The sequence below is a fragment of the Zootoca vivipara genome, chromosome 1 (genome assembly GCF_963506605.1).
Source record: "Zootoca vivipara chromosome 1, rZooViv1.1, whole genome shotgun sequence".
Taxonomy (NCBI): domain Eukaryota; kingdom Metazoa; phylum Chordata; class Lepidosauria; order Squamata; family Lacertidae; genus Zootoca; species Zootoca vivipara.
In genome coordinates, this window is record NC_083276.1 from 56,231,462 (window position 1) to 56,249,800 (window position 18,339).

The 18,339-nt window shown below is 42.7% G+C and overlaps 1 protein-coding gene across 3 annotated transcripts in view; it reads right to left on the minus strand.

Annotated features, from left to right (window-relative positions):
* Nucleotides 1-228: 228 nt before the first annotated feature.
* The window catches only part of EHF (ETS homologous factor), a 47,791-nt gene continuing 29,680 nt past the window's right edge, over nucleotides 229-18,339 (minus strand). For all 3 annotated transcript variants that reach the window (XM_035116463.2, XM_060274878.1, XM_035116472.2), the window contains 7 exons: nucleotides 15,142-15,387; nucleotides 13,557-13,616; nucleotides 11,010-11,078; nucleotides 10,843-10,911; nucleotides 3,392-3,454; nucleotides 1,698-1,893; nucleotides 229-951 (listed from right to left, as the gene is read on the minus strand). In XM_035116463.2, the coding sequence (XP_034972354.1) occupies nucleotides 852-951; nucleotides 1,698-1,893; nucleotides 3,392-3,454; nucleotides 10,843-10,911; nucleotides 11,010-11,078; nucleotides 13,557-13,616; nucleotides 15,142-15,387 (803 nt within the window). In that variant the 3' untranslated portion in view covers nucleotides 229-851. The remainder of the gene's footprint in view (nucleotides 952-1,697; nucleotides 1,894-3,391; nucleotides 3,455-10,842; nucleotides 10,912-11,009; nucleotides 11,079-13,556; nucleotides 13,617-15,141; nucleotides 15,388-18,339) is intronic.

An 18,339-nucleotide genomic window follows, 5' to 3' on the forward strand; every position in this document is an offset into this window, starting at 1 on the left:
AATTGAATTTATATACCACCCTATACCTGGAGGTCTCTGGGCGGTTCACAGAACAAAAGAATACCCTTTTACTGAGATCATGGATTCTTATGTTCCAGGACTGTTATTTGAACAAATAGTCTTTCATCCAGGAACATGAATCCATCTCGTAAACTGAGGATCAAGAACGGAGACCAAGACAGGGGAAGGGCACATTGACATCAGAAATAATATCCCACAGTCATCATATTCCACAGTTTTACTCATCTACCTCTAAAACAGGCACAAGATTTGAGTGGCCAGATATTCTCATACAACCCTTACACTGTGATACCTTTCCCAACCTCACACCTTCCAGATGTTTTGGACTACAACTCCCCTTGTTACTGACCATTTGCCACAATATCTGGAAGGTTCCAGGTTGGGGAAGGGCAATATATAGATGCATCCTAATTTCTTTTAAAAGCAGAAAGCAATTTTCAGGCTCTGAAGTAAAAAGTAATGCCCTGTGAGTTCATCTCAGTACATACTTCTCTCACAGTATTGTTATAAATCACATTTCTCTTGGAATACATTTTTAAAGTCTTCACAAGAAAGGAAAACACATCCCCAAACACAACCATTATACAGCATTATATCATAGGTCACAGAAAACTGTGTACATCTTTCCCGATAGAAGGACATATGTCAAATAAAATAATTTCAACATCAATAAACCATAGTGTTCCTTCTTCCCATTAGAAGTAGATTTCTGCCCATCCTCCCTCAATTTTTTTTTTTACATAAATAGAAGAAAATAGTCTCTGAAATATTTACATCCATGACAAGTTCCTGTTGGTGAAAATTTGTACAGTTGTTTTTAAAGTGGATCCTTAGTTCTCATTTTCTCTCCAGCCACGGGCATTCTTTCCAAATTTATATACTAGTCTCCGACCGTCTACACGTTCAAGAATTTCTCTTTTGTAATAGTATCTGTTAAAAAGGAGCAATGAAGTTGGATATATCAGAACTGTATAATGAATGGTGGGTGAATTCCCCCCTGAACTCAAATTAAAATTGGGTTTGGCAAATTAAGTTATTCCTTTTCCCCAAACAGAAAATAGGTGAGCTTATTTGAAGGCCGATTCAGAGGGGATTCAGAACCCACTGCATGATGTGATCAGGAGTGCAACAGGGTCTGCAAACCCCAAACTCCATCCACAAGCTACTGTGGCCGACCCACCACCTACTTTCTGGTGAAGGTCAGAGCAGGGACAGGCAAGTGTAATCTCACTGCCCCAACAAGTATTGACTCATCAGTTTACTGAACAAAAGGCTCAAAGTAACATAGCTCAATATGAAATGAGTATAAAATTAGGCATACTTTAAATCAATGAAAACCAATTAACTCACGGAGATTTAAGTATTCCTAAAAGGCTACATGCAACATTTTGCAATATCATGCATCACAGTTTTTCAATTATCAGTCGGTGTGGTTACTTATATTTCATTGGAACTCCTCTATCCAGGATGAGGAAGCAGTGCCCTCTAAATGTTGGCTTATAACTATCAAAATCCAGGACCCTTGGTCTTGCTGGGCCAATGGGACTTGGACAAAATCTAGGAGGGCTACGTGCTCAACCCTCCTGCTCTATATCAAATACATTGATCGCACCGTAGAATTCCAAACTAAGCATAGTTGCTCTGTGCCCAGACTTTCTCCCTTCTTGTTAACCTACCTCATGGCACGGCTGAGTTTCTCATAAGTCATGCTGCTATTGTTTTTCTTCTTTCCCCACAGCTGAGCTACTGCCTCAGATTTTAAGAATCTGAAGATGCCTTCAGACCGGTCCTCCCATTTTATCAAGCCTGGATTCTTCTCTGGATGCAGGAGAATGTCTCGAATAAATTCCCACAAGTGAGTCCCTCGAGGAGCTAAAATAAAATGGTGTTACAATGAAAAGTTATCCACAGCAAGAACTACTACATGGGCATAATCCTTTCCCCCCAATTCCTGATAGGAGGACATCCTTATGCTGTGTATAAAAATAACCAATAGTTCTCTGAATAGGTGAAAAATTAGACGGTACATTGTCCTTAGTCAAGCATATCGATCTAGGAGAGTTAGAAAAATTTTTGACCACTGGAAGCATCATTTGGTGTCAGGCAAAAGACATGCTACACTGCACCTGTGTATAAAGAAGCTCAAAGGCTCTTCCTTCTGCCTTTGAAAGTATACTTAGAGGGAAGCAATTTGCAGTGGATAATTGACAAGAGGAAAGAGAGTGCTTGATCCTTCTCATTCCAGCCACATTTCCCTGAAACATCCCCCACTAACTGTTTAGCTGAGGACAGTTTGAAATGCAGTTTATCTCCTCCATCCCCACCAATGGCAAATGTTTAATCAATGAAAGATTCAATCCATGCCTACCACTACAAGGTTTACATTTCTCTGAAAGAATGACATCTTGGCTAACGAGCCCGTCTCCTTTATTTGTAGTAGTGAGGTTCTCATTGAGGACAAACAAATACCTAACTCATTTTTGTTTTTAAATAATTTTTATGAAAGATTTTCCTGGGTTACAAAAGTACATATATTGTCTCTCAGATCGTAGAGTCTTTTCTACAAATTGGTTACGTTCGATGTCATTTCCCATACTCTTGTCTGCTTTGAACGAAGGGAAAATATGCAACTGATCCCAGTTCAAATGGGACATTCTGGGAAGAACTCCCAAATTAGTATCAGACTCTGAATGGGCATCCTCATGGGAATATAGGAACAGTTTAAAAGGGCCGTTGTGTGCTTTTTTGAGCATTGTACTTGTCTAACCACCACCAGTAATAATAATAATAATAATAATTTATTATTTATACCCTGCCCATCTGGCTGGGTTTCCCCAACAAAATATTAAAATACTGTACAATGGTCTGTTAAACATTAAAAGCGTCCCTTTTAATGGGCTGCCTTCAGATGTCTTCTAAAAGTCTGGTAGTTGTTCTTCTCTTTGACATCTGGTGGGAGGGTGTTCCACAGGGTGGTTCCCACTACCAAGAAGGCCCTCTGCATGGTTCCTAACTCATCTCCAGATACAGTGGGAGAAGGTTAAAGCTGCATAGCTGGCAAGCTACAACATTCAAACAAATGTCTTAAAGTACATTCCTTACTTTCACATGACAGTGAAGGTGAAGGGGATGTTCATAGCCAAGGCTATCATGGTGTCATTTATCCCTAGGACATAATGCTTAAAAGGGTGTAATAGAGTAGGACCTTCAGTTTTTTTCTCAGACATTTAAATTCTAATGAAGTTTACAGTGGGCATTTTGTGTCCAATTCCTTTTCTGTTGGCTCTGCTTCTCTTCACTATCTGTTATGTCAGGAAATATTTGCTCAGCCCCACCTTACAGGGCAATAGTTCTGTAGTAGCTAACTTACTGTGTTTCTTGCTGTGAGATTTTGGAAGGTGGTCTTGTGTTTTTTTCAGCCCTGAAGCATCTTCTGTAACAGAAAAGGGGGGGTCAGTTATTCCACCTGTTCTGGAACACACATTCATGACCCTGTTCTAGAAACAATCACATGATAAGCCTTATCTACACAAAAATTGATTGTTTATATCCTGTTCTCAAAGTAGCTTGCAAGATGAAGAAACATGACATAAAAGTACATTTTCATTCAGTGCCAAACCTTCAAATCTGTTTGAAAATAAAGCAGCAGAAACCTAATAAAACCCTCACTTTCCAAAATCACAAAGGGCTCAAAGAACAAAAATGTTTTCCCAAAGTGCTTAAATGCATCCATGAATATCACCAATAGGAATTTTCACAACCCAAGCCATCATCTGTCTTTATTATTGCTTATTTTCATTGCCTTGTGTTGTCTATTACATTGTCCTGCCTTGATTTATTTTTCCTTTTTTGTTTGTTATACAATTATTTAAGTTCATAATATTATTTATTTAATATTCCTTTCCCTATCAATAAACACAATAGTGTATCAATAAACTATTACATTTCTTTCAGTTACAATCCCCAGTCTGTGGCCCTTGTCACTGGTTATGTTTTACGCACTGGGAGGAGGGGGGCAAATTAAAACGCATATTGGTGCCGCAACAAGGAAAAAAATTATCCAGATGATCCAAGTCAGGGATGCAGAAGCTGTGGCCTTCCAGAAGATATTGCTGGACTACAGCTCTTATCATCCTTGGCCACGGGCTCAGCTAACAGTGGCTGGCGAGAGCTGGAATTCAATAATATGTAAAGTGCCGCAGTTCCCCATCTAACATATGATTCCCTAACTAATATATGGAGAGAGAAACTCCCAGATTATCCCAGGCTCAGACCATTTTGGGCTTTAAAGGTCAAAAGCAACAACTTGGATTGAGCCCAGGAACAAATTGGCAGCTAATAAAGGTCACACAAGATCTATGTGAGCTTGCTATTTGGTTCCAGCTAAAAGCAGAACGGCTGCATTTTGAGGTTTCCAAACTGCATTTTGTAACAGTTCAATGGATAGTGTATTTTAGTAGTCAAGTGAAGAAGTAGCTGGAGCATTCGGAACAGGAGCCAGGTGCTTTGCTTGAACTCCAGAAAGGAGCATACTGGGTGAAGATTAAAATAACTAGTAATTCATTAAAGAGGCACAATCTTCCTCTCCCTCTTCTTAGTCCCTTTATTTGAACCCTTTGCCTTTTGAAAGCTGAATTAGCAGAGATGGAAGGGTGCAGAAATGATAATGATTAGCGCCAAGACAGCGAGGGAAAAACATACGGACAATGTTAATAATAATAATAATAATAATAATAATAATAATAATAATAATTTATTATTTATACCCCGCCCATCTGGCTGGGTTTCCCCAGCCACTCTGGGTGGCTTCCAACCGAATATTAAAAACAGTACAGCATCAAACATTAAAAACTTCCCTAAACAGGGCTGCCTTCAGTTCTCTTCTAAATTTAAATATATAATAATAATTGGCTTCCTTTGTTGGATATTCACCTCCTCAGTTGTTCAGCCTGGATACACAAGGGCTAAAGTGGGTAGGGGGACAGGTAGACTCATACTCTAGGACAGCAGCATATTTCAGAGGGTCCTCACCATGGATGCCTCCTCCCCTGCTTGGCAACACACACACACACTATGCAACTTGACTTTTTTCTGCAGCAGCAATTACTGCTTTCCTTGCTGGGTCTCCAGACAGCATTTTAGCGTAATGGTGCAGGTTAATTTGATTTCTTACCTACTCTTCACCACAATGCCCCAGAGCAGGTTACATACATTTTATAAATACAATATTAAAATCAGTTTGAAACTAATACAATCAAAAGAATAGGGTAGGTTCATTTGGCTCCTGTCCATAGTAGCCGCCTACCATTTTAATTGACTCAAAACACATTGGCCCTGGATCTAAAGGTAGGGTCAGTGCATCTGAGGTAAATTAAAGTGGCAGGCAGCTACCACAGATAAGAACCAAGGTTGGCTCCTGTTCAAAAGCAATAGCGCTACCTACCCAAGGCAAAAACAGATACCCTGGGGGGCAAGCAATAAGGGCAATAAGATGGCACAGCCAGGTCAGGCCACTGAAGGTCAGGCCACAACCAGGTCAGGCCACCTATTGATCACTGGGTTCCTTGACTAAATGCTTGACTGACTGCTGGTGCCAGGCATGCTCATGCAAAGTCTTCCACTCCCAGGCCTAGCGTTATTGGTTCCTGACCCGTGGAATCCTGTAAACCTCTCCAGACCTTCATACAAAACAAACAAGCCTCAGTAGTGTGTGTGTGTGTGTGTGTGTGTGTGTGTGTGTGTGTGTGTGTCCCTTTCTAAGTTTATGGTTATCACCACATCAGTGAACTCCAGAAGTGGAGGACACACTAGGTGAAGCAATACTTTTGTTTCTCACACTTGAACCTACTGCCAGTCACCTTGATTGAGGGATAACCCCAAGTTCTAATATTGCGAGGGAGGGAGGAAAACTTTCCTCAGACAAAGCTGAAATTAAATGACACACTAGTGCTAGGCCTGCCACACCCTTTGCCGTATCTTCTGTAAGCCCATTATTCTCCATAAAGTATATTGAAGACTTCCTCCTTCGTTATTTTCTGGTGACTGATCTAATGCAAAGTGTGGATAGTGGTGAAATACCAGGGGTGGATGGAAAACACTGTGTTAGTTTTCCTAATTATAATGTCAGCACTTCTGTTTTTTTAATGTGCCTTTCACACTGTGGTACCTGTTGCATTATGGAACTGTGGCTTCTTGACTGATATGCTGGCATGCTAAACTAAATTTCGTTCATACTAGTGGACATTGGACAGCATTGCTCCTCCCTCATCTTTTACAAACATGTTCATTTCTGTTTCCCCATCCTTCCCCAAAAAAGACAGCAGGAACTGTATGCAAGTACAGCACCCCAAATTTCAGCATTTTACCCCTGGGTTAATGGAGCTGCAAATAGATTTTTCCCCAGAAGGAATTAACACAGAAATGAGTGCTAATCTCCATTTATCAGTGGCACATCACCGAGTGCCAAGGAACCTGTGTTGTGTCTGCCTTGCAGGAGATCAGCGCCAGAGAAGCTTAAAGCCCACACGTGTTCTTCCACCTACACACATGTATAAACAGTCACCAATGGAAATTAGCTATTTGCATGTGCAGATGACTTACAGTAACTGCCAGCCTTTCTGCACAAACTTGTCGGAACAGTTTTTTTGTTGCAACACTGATAAGCACTCCAGGAAAATGGCCTTCCATTAGATTCTGCTGGAAATCTGTACCCACAGCTGAAAACCAGCTAATTACATTTGTGCTTCCTTCTGCATTGTCAAGTTCAGAGAACACCATCCTTTTGTACGATTTGCTGAGCTTGTGAGAAAGTCCCAAAATCTAATTAAGGCTTGACAGTCCTGCCTTTATGGAAGCCATAAAACTGAAATCCATTGGGAATTTTGCCCTGAGAATGAGACTCCGAGGAATTTAAATTTCCTCTCCTGGGGAAAAGAAATCCTCACTGCTCTTGAATATCTAGTTATTTTATTCTTGTGAAATTAGGGCACAATCCTATACTGGAGTTCTGTTTGCTGAATGGGTTTTTGGATCTGATAGAAGCCCTGCTGTGCCAGCAGAATGCCAGTAATGTTGCCACCATGACAGATACACCAGTGCAGTGGTTTACAACCAGTGTGCCATGGCACCCTGGGGTGCCTTGAATGATGGTCAGGGTGCCATGCAACACTGGCCTCTGACCCTCTTTCCTTCCCTCCCTCCTCTGATGCCCTCTCCTGTCTCTCCTTCCCAAAGACTTGCACAGCTGTTTGTTGCAACAGCCCTGCCTACAAGCTCCCCAGGTGAATGATGCCTCTGGGGCTGGCCAGGGGGTGTGTGAGGCCCTCTTTGGGGGCAGGGTGGGCAGCTCAGAGACCAGTAGCAGCCCGGAGGATCCCAAGGAGAGGAGGCTGAGGGAACACTCCACATGGGAGGTTGTTCAAAAAGTGGTGAGGGGCTGTTGGCTCTGTAGGCAAGGGGTGACATAACTGGGCTCCAGAGCCCCAAGAATGTAGTTGGTCAAGGGAGCTGTAGACCCAAAAAGATTGAAAACCTCTGCACCAGTGGAATGCCTGTGATTCCTTCCTGCAGAATATCCTGGTTGGCAGAGCTGCTCTGTGGTTGAAGAGATGCCCGTAATGCAGTTAAATCCAGATCCTATACCTCTTCAATCCATGCCCATGGATCCCTTTGCAGCACAATTTTATACTAGCTCCAGATCTGGGGCAGGAAATTACCCTCCCATTGACTTCAGTTGAAAAGGGCAGGGATTCAAAAATAGTCAATACCTAATGATAGCACACTGCCATGGGGACAGTGACGAACAGTGCCGCTTGGCTGCTCAGAGCAGCATCCCCTGGGGGCGGGACCTCGCTCCACAGCGTGCATGTGTCCTGACGCATGCTTCGTGACATCATGATGCACGACGCGCGTACCAGGACGAGCCAGGACGGACTGCGCATGTCCGCACATGCGTAGTCCGTTTGGGTTGGCACTGCTGCTCTGCTTGGCTCGCATGCCTGGCAATCTGCTTTGTAGCACGCTCTGCTTCTTTCTGCTCAGGCGGAGGAGGCGAGGGGCAGGCCAGGGGCGCTGCCCCCGCCAGAGTGGAGCTAGGGGCGGATCGCCCCCTTCGCCCCTCCCTTGCTACGCGCCAGCATGGGGAGATCATAACTCATACAAGGGGTTGCTTGGAACATGGAGGAACCAGGCTATTTGCTCCGCAGTTTGTTGGCTCAATGTGCCTTTTACGAGAGTGCACTCTGGGTTTGAGCCAAAGAACTCAAGAATGGGAAACAGTAGGTGTTCTTCCTACCTAAGAGTCTTCTTGCAACCTCTGTGCTCCTGGCGCTTAGGATTGACTGTTGAAATCAGGTGCAGGGAAAACAAATGCTCTGTGATTTGTCTGATTGCTGCCGATTGCTGCTTAGTGGTGTCTGCAGTGTGGGTTGAAGTATCAGAAGTTCCCTCCATCCTTCACTCCTAACACAACCGCTTTGTTTTCCCAGGTATGCAAACAGTTATTGGGGCATATTTCCCCATCCTCTGATGGGCCTCAAACTCTCCTCACCTGCTTCCCAGCCTATAGAGCGAGACACTGGAAGGTACAGTCATACCTCGGTTTACGTACGCTTCGGTTTGAGTACTTTCAGTTTAAGTACTCCGCGGACCCATCTGGAACGGATTAATCCACTTTCCATTACTTTCAATGGAAAAATTCGCTTCAGGTTAAGTACGCTTCAGGTTAAGTACAGACTTCCGAAACCAATTGTGTTTGTAAACTGAGGTACCACTGTACTGATGTTAGCGTATGTTTGTGACTCCCCTTATTGCTGGTCCTCCCCCTTGGCCAATTGGCAAAAGGCTCTTTTCCTTTCTGGGTGGGTCTGAAACTCTTGTCACAGGGAGGGGTATGTGAGTTTCCCAGGACACAATTGGGCACTTCATTGCATCACATCTTCCATCTCTTGAGCATGTGTTATGCTCCTAAAAGAGTAGCTGATAGGAGAATAAAGATATTATCATCCCTGCCTGAGGACTGGTTGTGCAACTGGGCCTCGTGGGCTGGTGTTGTTGTGGCTTCATCTTGCTTGGTGTGGGAGAGGGTGTGGGTTGTGTGTTGGGGTGTGTCTCCATCACTGAGAGGTCATTGGCTGCCTCTGTGTATGACCAGCTTGTGGGCGGGACTGCTAGCATATACCCTGATTACTTGGCACTGACCCTATTTCTAGACATATTGCGGGTGTCCCTCTCTTTGATTTATCTTATTTTTATATTTTCCGCTTGTGCCTTCAGATGTCTTTTGAAAGTCAGATAGTTGTTCATTTATTTGACATCTGAAGGGAGGGTGTTCCACGGGGAGTACACTCTGCCCGGTTCCCTGTAACCTCGCTTCTCACAGTGAGGGAACCAGAAGAAGACTCTCAGAGAAGGACCTCAGTGTCCAGGCTGAACGATGGGGGAGGAGACACTCCTTCAGGTATACTGGGCCAAGGCCATTTAAGACTTTAAAGGTCAGCACCAACACTTTGAATTGTGCTTGGAAACGCACTGGGAGCCAATGAAGATCCTTTAGGACTGGTGTTATATGGTTCCAGTGGCCACTCCCAGTCACCAGTCTAGCTGCTGCATTCTGAATTAGTTGTAGTTTCAAAGGTAGCCCTACGTAGAGCGCATTGATGTAGTCCAAGCGGGAGATAACCATTTTTACATTGAGAGAGATATTTCAAGCATGGGGCATTTTTGAAGGCTAGCCCTTGACAGTTTTTGTTTGTTTGTTTGTTTTAAATGATGGTGTTTCAAGAAAGATGTCTTGCAAAACCTGGGAGTGTGAAAAACTCACAGTATTTGCATATGATTCAGGGGGAAAGCCACATCATGTTTTTTTCCCCAGAATATGCAACTTTGGTTTTTACAGCGCTGTGCCCTTGGCTTGGCATCCTACCTCTCTAGGCTTAACAAATAAGTGGACAAACACACCACAACAGGGAGCTTGACTGAACCTCATCACTGTCAGGAAAGATTTGAAGAGCTATCAGCCATTTTTAATGAGAATGGGTGGACAGCAAAAGGGAAAGAGTCATCAATTGCTGAGCTCACTTGTTTGAAGTGTGTGCACCGAGATAAATCAGGTTGCACAGCTGCTGTAGATCAAACGACATTAAACACTCAAATGCATTTTTCTGTCATTGTTAATAGCCTATTTAAAAATAGGACGGCCATCTTTTTCTGCTGGCAGAGCTCCTGTACAGCTGCAAGAAAAGAAGCCATTAAGCACTGCAAATTCCACAGCATGGGCACCCTGTGCCGTAGTGGTTAAGTGCTGGGCTTTGACAAGGGCAAGACAAGTTCAAATCCTAAGTCATCCACTAGTTGACCTTGGCCAGTCACCAATATCTCTGCCTAACCTACCTCACAAGGTTGGCTGAGGATAACATGGAAAAGGGTAAAACCATGTATGCCACCTCAAACTCCTTGCAGGAAGAAGGAGGCAGATGGAACAGTAAATAAATAAATCACTTGTGATGAATGTGCAGGTGTGATTCAGTTCATAGTCTTCTATTTCTGACAAACTCAAAGTGTACTGTAGTAACGAAGAAGAATTAAGGCAGAGACAGCCACTCTCGTTCTAATTCTTGGATCACAGACCAGTCCATGTTGTTCTGAAGTCTATACACATACTGTACTGAACCATGCACAAAACTGGCAATGAACCATGCACATGAAATGCAATGTTTATATTCATTCCAGTTTTCAAGAAATCAGATATCATGAGGTGGCCATCCAACTCTGCCCAGGTTTTGAAGCATCTGAACTAAATCTTAAGATGTTAAATATGCTTACCAGTAGGCTGGTGACTAGCAGTGTTGATTGCAATCTGTGCTCGACAATACGCTTTGCTGTCCACTAATTCTAAGGATTCAAAAAGAAAGAGTGACATGATGTAATGTCTTGTTAAAGAGTATCCCAGAACCATTTGAAAATGCTTTATAGGTTGTTGGGTTAGTTACCTACTGTGCCACCATATCCACTATCATAGAAATAGTTCTCTTCTTTCCATGATGCCATTAAAGACGGATCTTAAACAAGCAAACAAAAAAGAAACAAGAGTCAATGTTGGTAAAGTAACTTTTTAAATGCTCCATATTCAGAGCACACAGCACAAATCCAGACAAACATACACATTTGAATGTCTCACTGGTTTTAAAAAAATAGTGGGGCAAACTGAGTGGTCTAGATGTTCAGAGTGAGGTATTCTGCCCTCCATGTGTCTTGATCTTTCTTGCTGGGTACCCTTTGCAGATGAGGAACTTTAGCTCTCCTTGGCAAATCAACATAACGCTTACATGCAGGTCCAAGTCGCTGTTCCTTCAGCCAGATCTGGTCCCATGAGGATGCATTCTTTTCTCTCTTTTTGCACCAATGTGACAACAGCTGCATTGGCAAGAGGGTAGGAATGGCCCTGCCCAAACCTTTCTTGCTTAAATTCATTCCCAGTGCATTTTATATAGCCCAAAGAGAGATTGTAGCTGCAGAATTCTGCACATGTTCTGCATCTGAAACTGAGCCTGAAGTTGCCCTGAAGTTCTGAAATCTTGACCTGGCACCCTTACAATGAACTGCAAGAAGCAAAATGTATTGTTGCAACAGAGAAAAACACAAAGGTTTCGAAAACCTTCCAAAATTTCCTTTTGAGCCATAGCACACAGGTAACAAACAAACTAGTGTGGCTATTGTTACAAAAGTATCATCAATCTGTACAAACACATGTTACTTATTTGGAGCTGTTAAGTTTGTTTCTGTTTGTATTTCAAAATACAAGGTGATTTTGGGGATCGGTTTGTCTTTTAAAGCAATGAATGTGATTACAGCTGAAAATGAATCACTTACTAAGTCATTGTTCTTGGCTAGGTTAAGAATTATGACACAGGAATTTAGCTGATCTTCTGCTTACCAGCTACGTGTTTGGGCATCCCAAACCTCTGTCCTTCAAATAGCCCACACCCTCTTGTTGTTTAGACACCTGATCTACCCATTGTTTTCTCTAAAAACAAGCCTCGCCCAAGAGGGGCTTGGAAGAATTTTTATTTTTGCAGTTCTACACGGTATAAGAATATCTCCAGTAGCATTCTACTTTGGTTTGTTTCCTTTGCAGAAAATTAAATAAAAAGAGTCATCATCAGCGGAGGTTTGTCCATTAGAGTGAATGGAGCTAGTCCAAGGAATGGCACCGCCTGTCAGGGGACAAGACTAGAAAGGATGGTGACAAGACTTGAATGACTTGGCTCTGTCGGTCATTCGTCTTGTCTTCACCAACTATCGGTCTGCTTGCATTCCACTCAACCAGTCCCCTTTAATCAATGGATAGAAGATATGGCAACTCTTGCAACATGCAAGAAGATTGCTCATAGCCATAGATTGTGTATGAACAAATAAAATGACACTGGGAATGGAATGTATTAAAAAATATAGTCAGTTATAAAGAAATGTATCTGTATTAGAATGATAATTTCATCTCATATGCCTTTGTGCTGGACAATTATGTACGGAATTACAGGGTTTTTTTTGTACTTTTTGTTTCTTTTTTATTTCTTCACTTTAGTTTAATTGAAATTGGGGTTTTTTTTGGGGGTGTGTGTGTGGACTAAGTCCCAATTGGCATCAGCCACCACTGGTAATCACATACAGCTGAACTCAAGGAATGCCACATATGGCAAGCAGTCTACATCCAACTGAAGTCAATGACAAATCTATCAGTAAGGAGAAAGCCACAAGGTGCACCGAAGGACAGAGCTGTGTCAGCCATTCAACGTCTCCAGCATTCCCTAACCTAGCCCATAGCCCTCAGGTCTGGTGGAGGGTGGTATCCTCCCTCACCTTGGACTTTGACGGGTGAACTTGCCATGCCTAGATTGCCAATACTAGTATCAAATTCCTTCAGTTCTAAAGGTGAAGCCCAAAATGTTCCCTTACACTTCCAGCACTGCCATGGCATCTCTACCAAAGAAAGGGATATCTGGAAAAAAGCTAAGTTGGATAAGAACATATACTATGTCAGTAGCATTGTACTATAGCCTGACTTTACTGGCTGCCAATCAGTTTCAAGGCCCAATTCAAATGGCTGGGATTGACCTATAAAACCTTCAATGGCTCAAGACCACAATACCTCAAGAAATGCTTCTCGCCATATGAACCGACTTGGACTCTGTGATCATAATCTGAGGCCCTTCTTTATGTGGTCCCTCCACAAGAGGTCCCATTGACTTCAACAAGAAATACGAGAACATGCTCGACTCTCATCTATTGCGATCAATGAAACTTTTAAAATGCTTAATGTTGACCCACATCATTTCCCTGATATTTAGAGCACATTATTTATTATTATTATTATTATTATTATTATTATTATTATTATTATTATTGTAACATCAAAATGTGCTTCCCTGTCCTTTTCCAGACAAAGGTGCCTGTCTTTATTTCTTCACATCATCTTAATTCATATCTATTTGGAGTTGTTTGCAGTTTATTGGGACATCAATATTGCTGGCATCACCCACCTGTTTGTTCTGTCTTAACAATGACATTGTGTGAAGGGTACATTTCACTTCCACACTGGCCTGCAAGAGAATGCAAAGGGCAGCTCAATATACATAAGGGCAGGATTTTAAAGACACACCACCAAACCAATTGGTCTGTTTCGACAAGAAGAACCAATGCTATCAGGCAGCTCTACTAGTGACTGGTTTATAGCAGAGCGAGAAAGAAAAGCGGTCACTTGCTTTATAACTTCTGCATGAGAGTGTCTTCCCACAGGATTCTCTCTCTCTCTCCCCCCCCCCCAAGCTCCTTGGAATGCACATATCAAAATCACAAGCAAACACATGTATCAAACACACCTGTGGGTGTGAGGGTTTTGTGCGGGAAACAACCCTCAGCAATTCAGCAAAGCATTTCCTAATGCAGCACTTTGAATTCACGAAAATACATTTTCACAGATGGGTAAGTCTCAGATTCACAAGGGCTGGGAGCCTATATAAAAACTTTGCAAAGTTATAGGTTTATATTTACCTGAAACATTCAGTGTTTTCCCTGCCCATTCTCTTCTTTGGCTTTGCACATTTCCAGGCATGCACCTCCCTATTTACTTGGTACAGTTAAAAGGGCCATTCTGAGACCGCCAGCATGGTCTCTGGGGCATAGATTTCATACTCAGCACTCCTCAGTTTGCTATGTGAAGGCCTTGGTACAAACTTTGTCTTGATATTCAGCTATTTTAAAGACCTGATATTGTCCTGATTACCATATAAAAAAGATGCTGGAGGTTTGTAGAACCTGGAATAGGATGAATTTGCCTGGCTCAATTCATGCTCCAGTTATGCAGATATGATCCCAAGGTGTTTCAAGGAATATGAAGGGCATATTTTAACCTGCAGATCATCAGCATACTAGATCTCAGTACAGAAACTGAGTGGTAAGCTAGTGTTATCCTCATAACACTGAATTTAAAGTTCACATATAAGTTTTAAGGAGGGATGTCAATGAAACACATAAAGGTAGAAAGCAATGGAAATGGTAGGGCATAAAGGTGCCGACTCCTAGGGACTGAGGCACTTTTGGCTCCCCTAATTTACAGAGTTGGGCCCCCTCAATATTTAGATAATGTTGCGCAGCATCACATTGTGTGGCCTGATCCTCTGGAGAAGCTAGCGCCTCTGCCATGGCCTCAGTCCCAGAAGTCAAATGTGGCCCTCCAATCCTCTCTATCTGGTCCCTGGGCCTCTTTCCAGGCCACACACCCTCCCAAAACACACAGGACACACCCCTCACTGTCTCTGTTCCTCGTTTTCTTTGAGTGGTTTTGCCTGGCTGGACTGTGCTCTTGAACTCTACTTATGCCTCTTGTCTGAATGGAGGGAAGGTGGAGAAGCGTGTTGTGTGTGAAAAGCCCTGACATCTGCATGGTAGCGGTCTTTCACACCCAGAGCCCCATCATAATCCAGCCACAAGAAACACAGCTGCTCCTTTAGCAGACCTGGAAGCAAATTCTGCAGGGAACAATGATGTGCAATGCAGGAACTAGTAATTCACAGAATTGTATATATCTGGTCTTGAATCCCTTATACTTTAGTGTGCTTTATTTACCATTCCACTTCAGGTGATGAAGGCTGCTGTAAAGAAGCTGCCCAGCTGTGCCAGCTGCTCGGGTGAAATCTTGCAAACTCATGTTGCACAGATGTTCCCCACCAATATCAAACTCCTGGAAAGGAATGCAGGTGGCATCGAGCTGGTTGGTGTCCAAAAGGTGCTGAAGCCATTCCCAGACCTGATACTTTGTCCAGTATTGAGGGTGTATCTCATGCCACTGAGTTCCAAAGAAACTGCCGGATGCTGCAAGAAAAAAACTCAGGTCATTTGCCTGATCACTGATTGTCAACAAATAATGTAGGTAAAATGGAATTAGTATTATTTTATATGCAGATTTCCTGCCTCCCCCACCCACACACAAGGGGAGGAGAAGGGACACTATTTTATCTGGCAAGCTGAGATGCATTTCTCCCATTGAAATTAAAAGGCATGCCTTACTTAGCTCCATTCATATCAATGGGTCTGCTCTGAGTAAAATTAGTTTGCAAACATTAAGCAGCAAATAATTAAACAGCAGAAGAAAGAATACTATAAATGATTAAGTAGCAACAAAAGCCAAAAAAGCACCCCCAAAAGTACTTTTGGGTGGTAAAAATACAATAAAAGCAGAACTCCCCAAAGGCCCTCTGAATGGCTTCTATCTAGTTACTATAAATCACGGTGAAGTGAGTCCTAGGAAGGCAGCTCCATAATCTTAGTGCCACTGATGAAAAGGCCCTGTCCTAGGCAACTGCCCATTGTATGACAGAGGGTGAGAGAACAAGGCATCTGAGAGAGAGAGAGAAAACTTCAGGTGTTGATAACCTTGAAGCCCCGCCAGATGTATTTTTTTTAAAAAAAACTGTGCTCATGGTGGTATTGGGGCAGTTATATGCAATCCCACTTTCAATACTGTTTGCACCTACACAGAATTTGCAGAATACACTTGCAAGAAAGCCCCCAGTCTTGAGGTATCATGGACCAAAACCATTTAGGGCTTTCAAGGTCAAAACTAACATTGAATTGGGCCCAGAAACCAACTGGAAGCCATTGTTGAATCACAATTGGTACTCCATGTCTACCAAGGACTGCCCCAGGCAAGATCTTGTTGTTCCAAAGCAGTTTTAGACTCTAAGACTTCTCAAAGGCAGTCTCATGTAGACCACATTCCAGTAAAGTAATCTGGATGTCACTAAAGCAATTAGGCAAGAATTACTGTGACGAGGCTGTTTGTATCCAGGAAAGTATGCAGTTGGCATTATCAGCCTAAACTGATAAAAAGCATTCTTGGCTGCTGTCACCCTCTCAGAGCAGCACTAAATCCAAGAGGACATCCTATTGCAAATCTGAGTTTCAGGGTGGGTCGAACACCATTCACAATAGACTATGCACCTATTCCAGGCCCAGCCATATTTCCAGTCAACAGTGCATCCATCTTCTCTGGATTAGGGTTTGTTTGTTTTTCTACTGTCATCCAGTTCATCATAGACCTCAGACACCCATTCACAACTTTTACTGCCTTCCTAGGATTAGATGGGAAGGAGAGATAAGAGTAGGGTGTTGTCAGTGTACTGATGACACCACACCCTGTATCTCCAGGCAACTCCACCCAGTGGTTTCATGTAGATATTAATGGGCAGCAATACAGACCCTTGAACCACCCTGCAGGCTAAAGGCCATGAGATGGAGAAGCCATCTCATGCATCACTATTTATGCTCTATCCTTGAGGGATGACAGGAAAGAAACTGCAAAACACTATACCCTCCACCCTCACCCTGAGAAGGCAATACCCCAGCAATATAGAATCCTAAATTCATATATGGCTCGATATTAAAGGGAAAGGAACCCCTGACCATTAGGTCCAGTCGTGACCAACTCTGGGGTTGCGGCACTCATCTCGCATTATTGGCCGAGGGAGCCGGTGTACAGCTTCCAGGTCATGTGGCCAGCATGGCAAAGCCACTTCTGGCGAACCAGAGCAGCACACGGAAACGCCGTTTACCTTCCTGCTGGAGCGGTACCTGTTTATCTACTTGCACTTTGACGTGCTTTCGAACTGCTAGGTTGGCAGGAGCTGGGTCCGATTGTCAAGACCTAACCTCTGTGGTTTAACCCACAGTGCCACCCGTGTCCCCAATGGCTCGATATTACAGAGTCTCTACTCTCCAAGTCTCTCTAACCCAATTTTCTCCTCTGCTTTCAGTTCCAATGCAGCTCACATAGGAACAGAAAAGCTAGTCTAGATATCAGCTCAAGGGTACATGAAAGGCTTTGGAAATTTGGAAACACTTTTGTTGTTCCTGTTGCTCTTGCTCTAAATACAAGCATTCTATCGGTGAAGCCAGAGATCTCAGATAGCATATTAGCGATCAAGGCATACTGACTGACTTCCTCTTGACTTTACAGCCGAAATGGCAGACATGCACACCAGCAAGTTAACACAGAGCCAGCATGATCCTTGTCCCTCCCTCTGCATACTTCTGGTGTATTGTTCACATTTTGATAGCTATTGTTATTGATAGATTGAATCAGTTTTTACATCTATCTTAAGGAGATTTACAATAATGTCATTAAAAATATATATGTGATTTATCCATTCATTTGTCAGCTTTTATTAATAAAAAGAGGAACTTTTCTGAAGTGCAAGACTGCTCCAAAGGGTCATTTCTTGGCAAGATCTTTGGGCTAGCCAATCAGTATTATGCATGTTTTAGATCTGGCCTGACATTTGCAGAAATGTTTTCCCTCCCCAATATCTAAAATATTGGTTATTTTTGGTTATTTTTTTTTTAAAAAAACCCAACAACATGAAAAGTAAACAATACTGTGCAACAGCATATCTGTGTATGCACATGTATCTGGGCATGCAAGCACACAGGGCTTGAAAGAATAAATATTAAACATCCCACTGTGAATTTGGAGTTAGTCTGTATTTCTGAAATGTAGGCAAGCAGTCTCTCTCCCAGCAAGTCATCATTTAAAGCCGGCAATAGTGGACAGACTACCAGAGGATTGAATTATTTAAAAACTGTGATGGTAGCCTCAGTTCTTTATTATGCAATAAAATAAGATAGTCAATATGTTCCCAGTTGTTGGAAAAATTGAAATGAACTCAACAAAAATTGAAAGGAACTCAACAAAGGAGCATGGAGCATGGAGCATGGAGCAACAAAGGAGCATGGAGACATATACACTCAGAATATATGTATATTCTG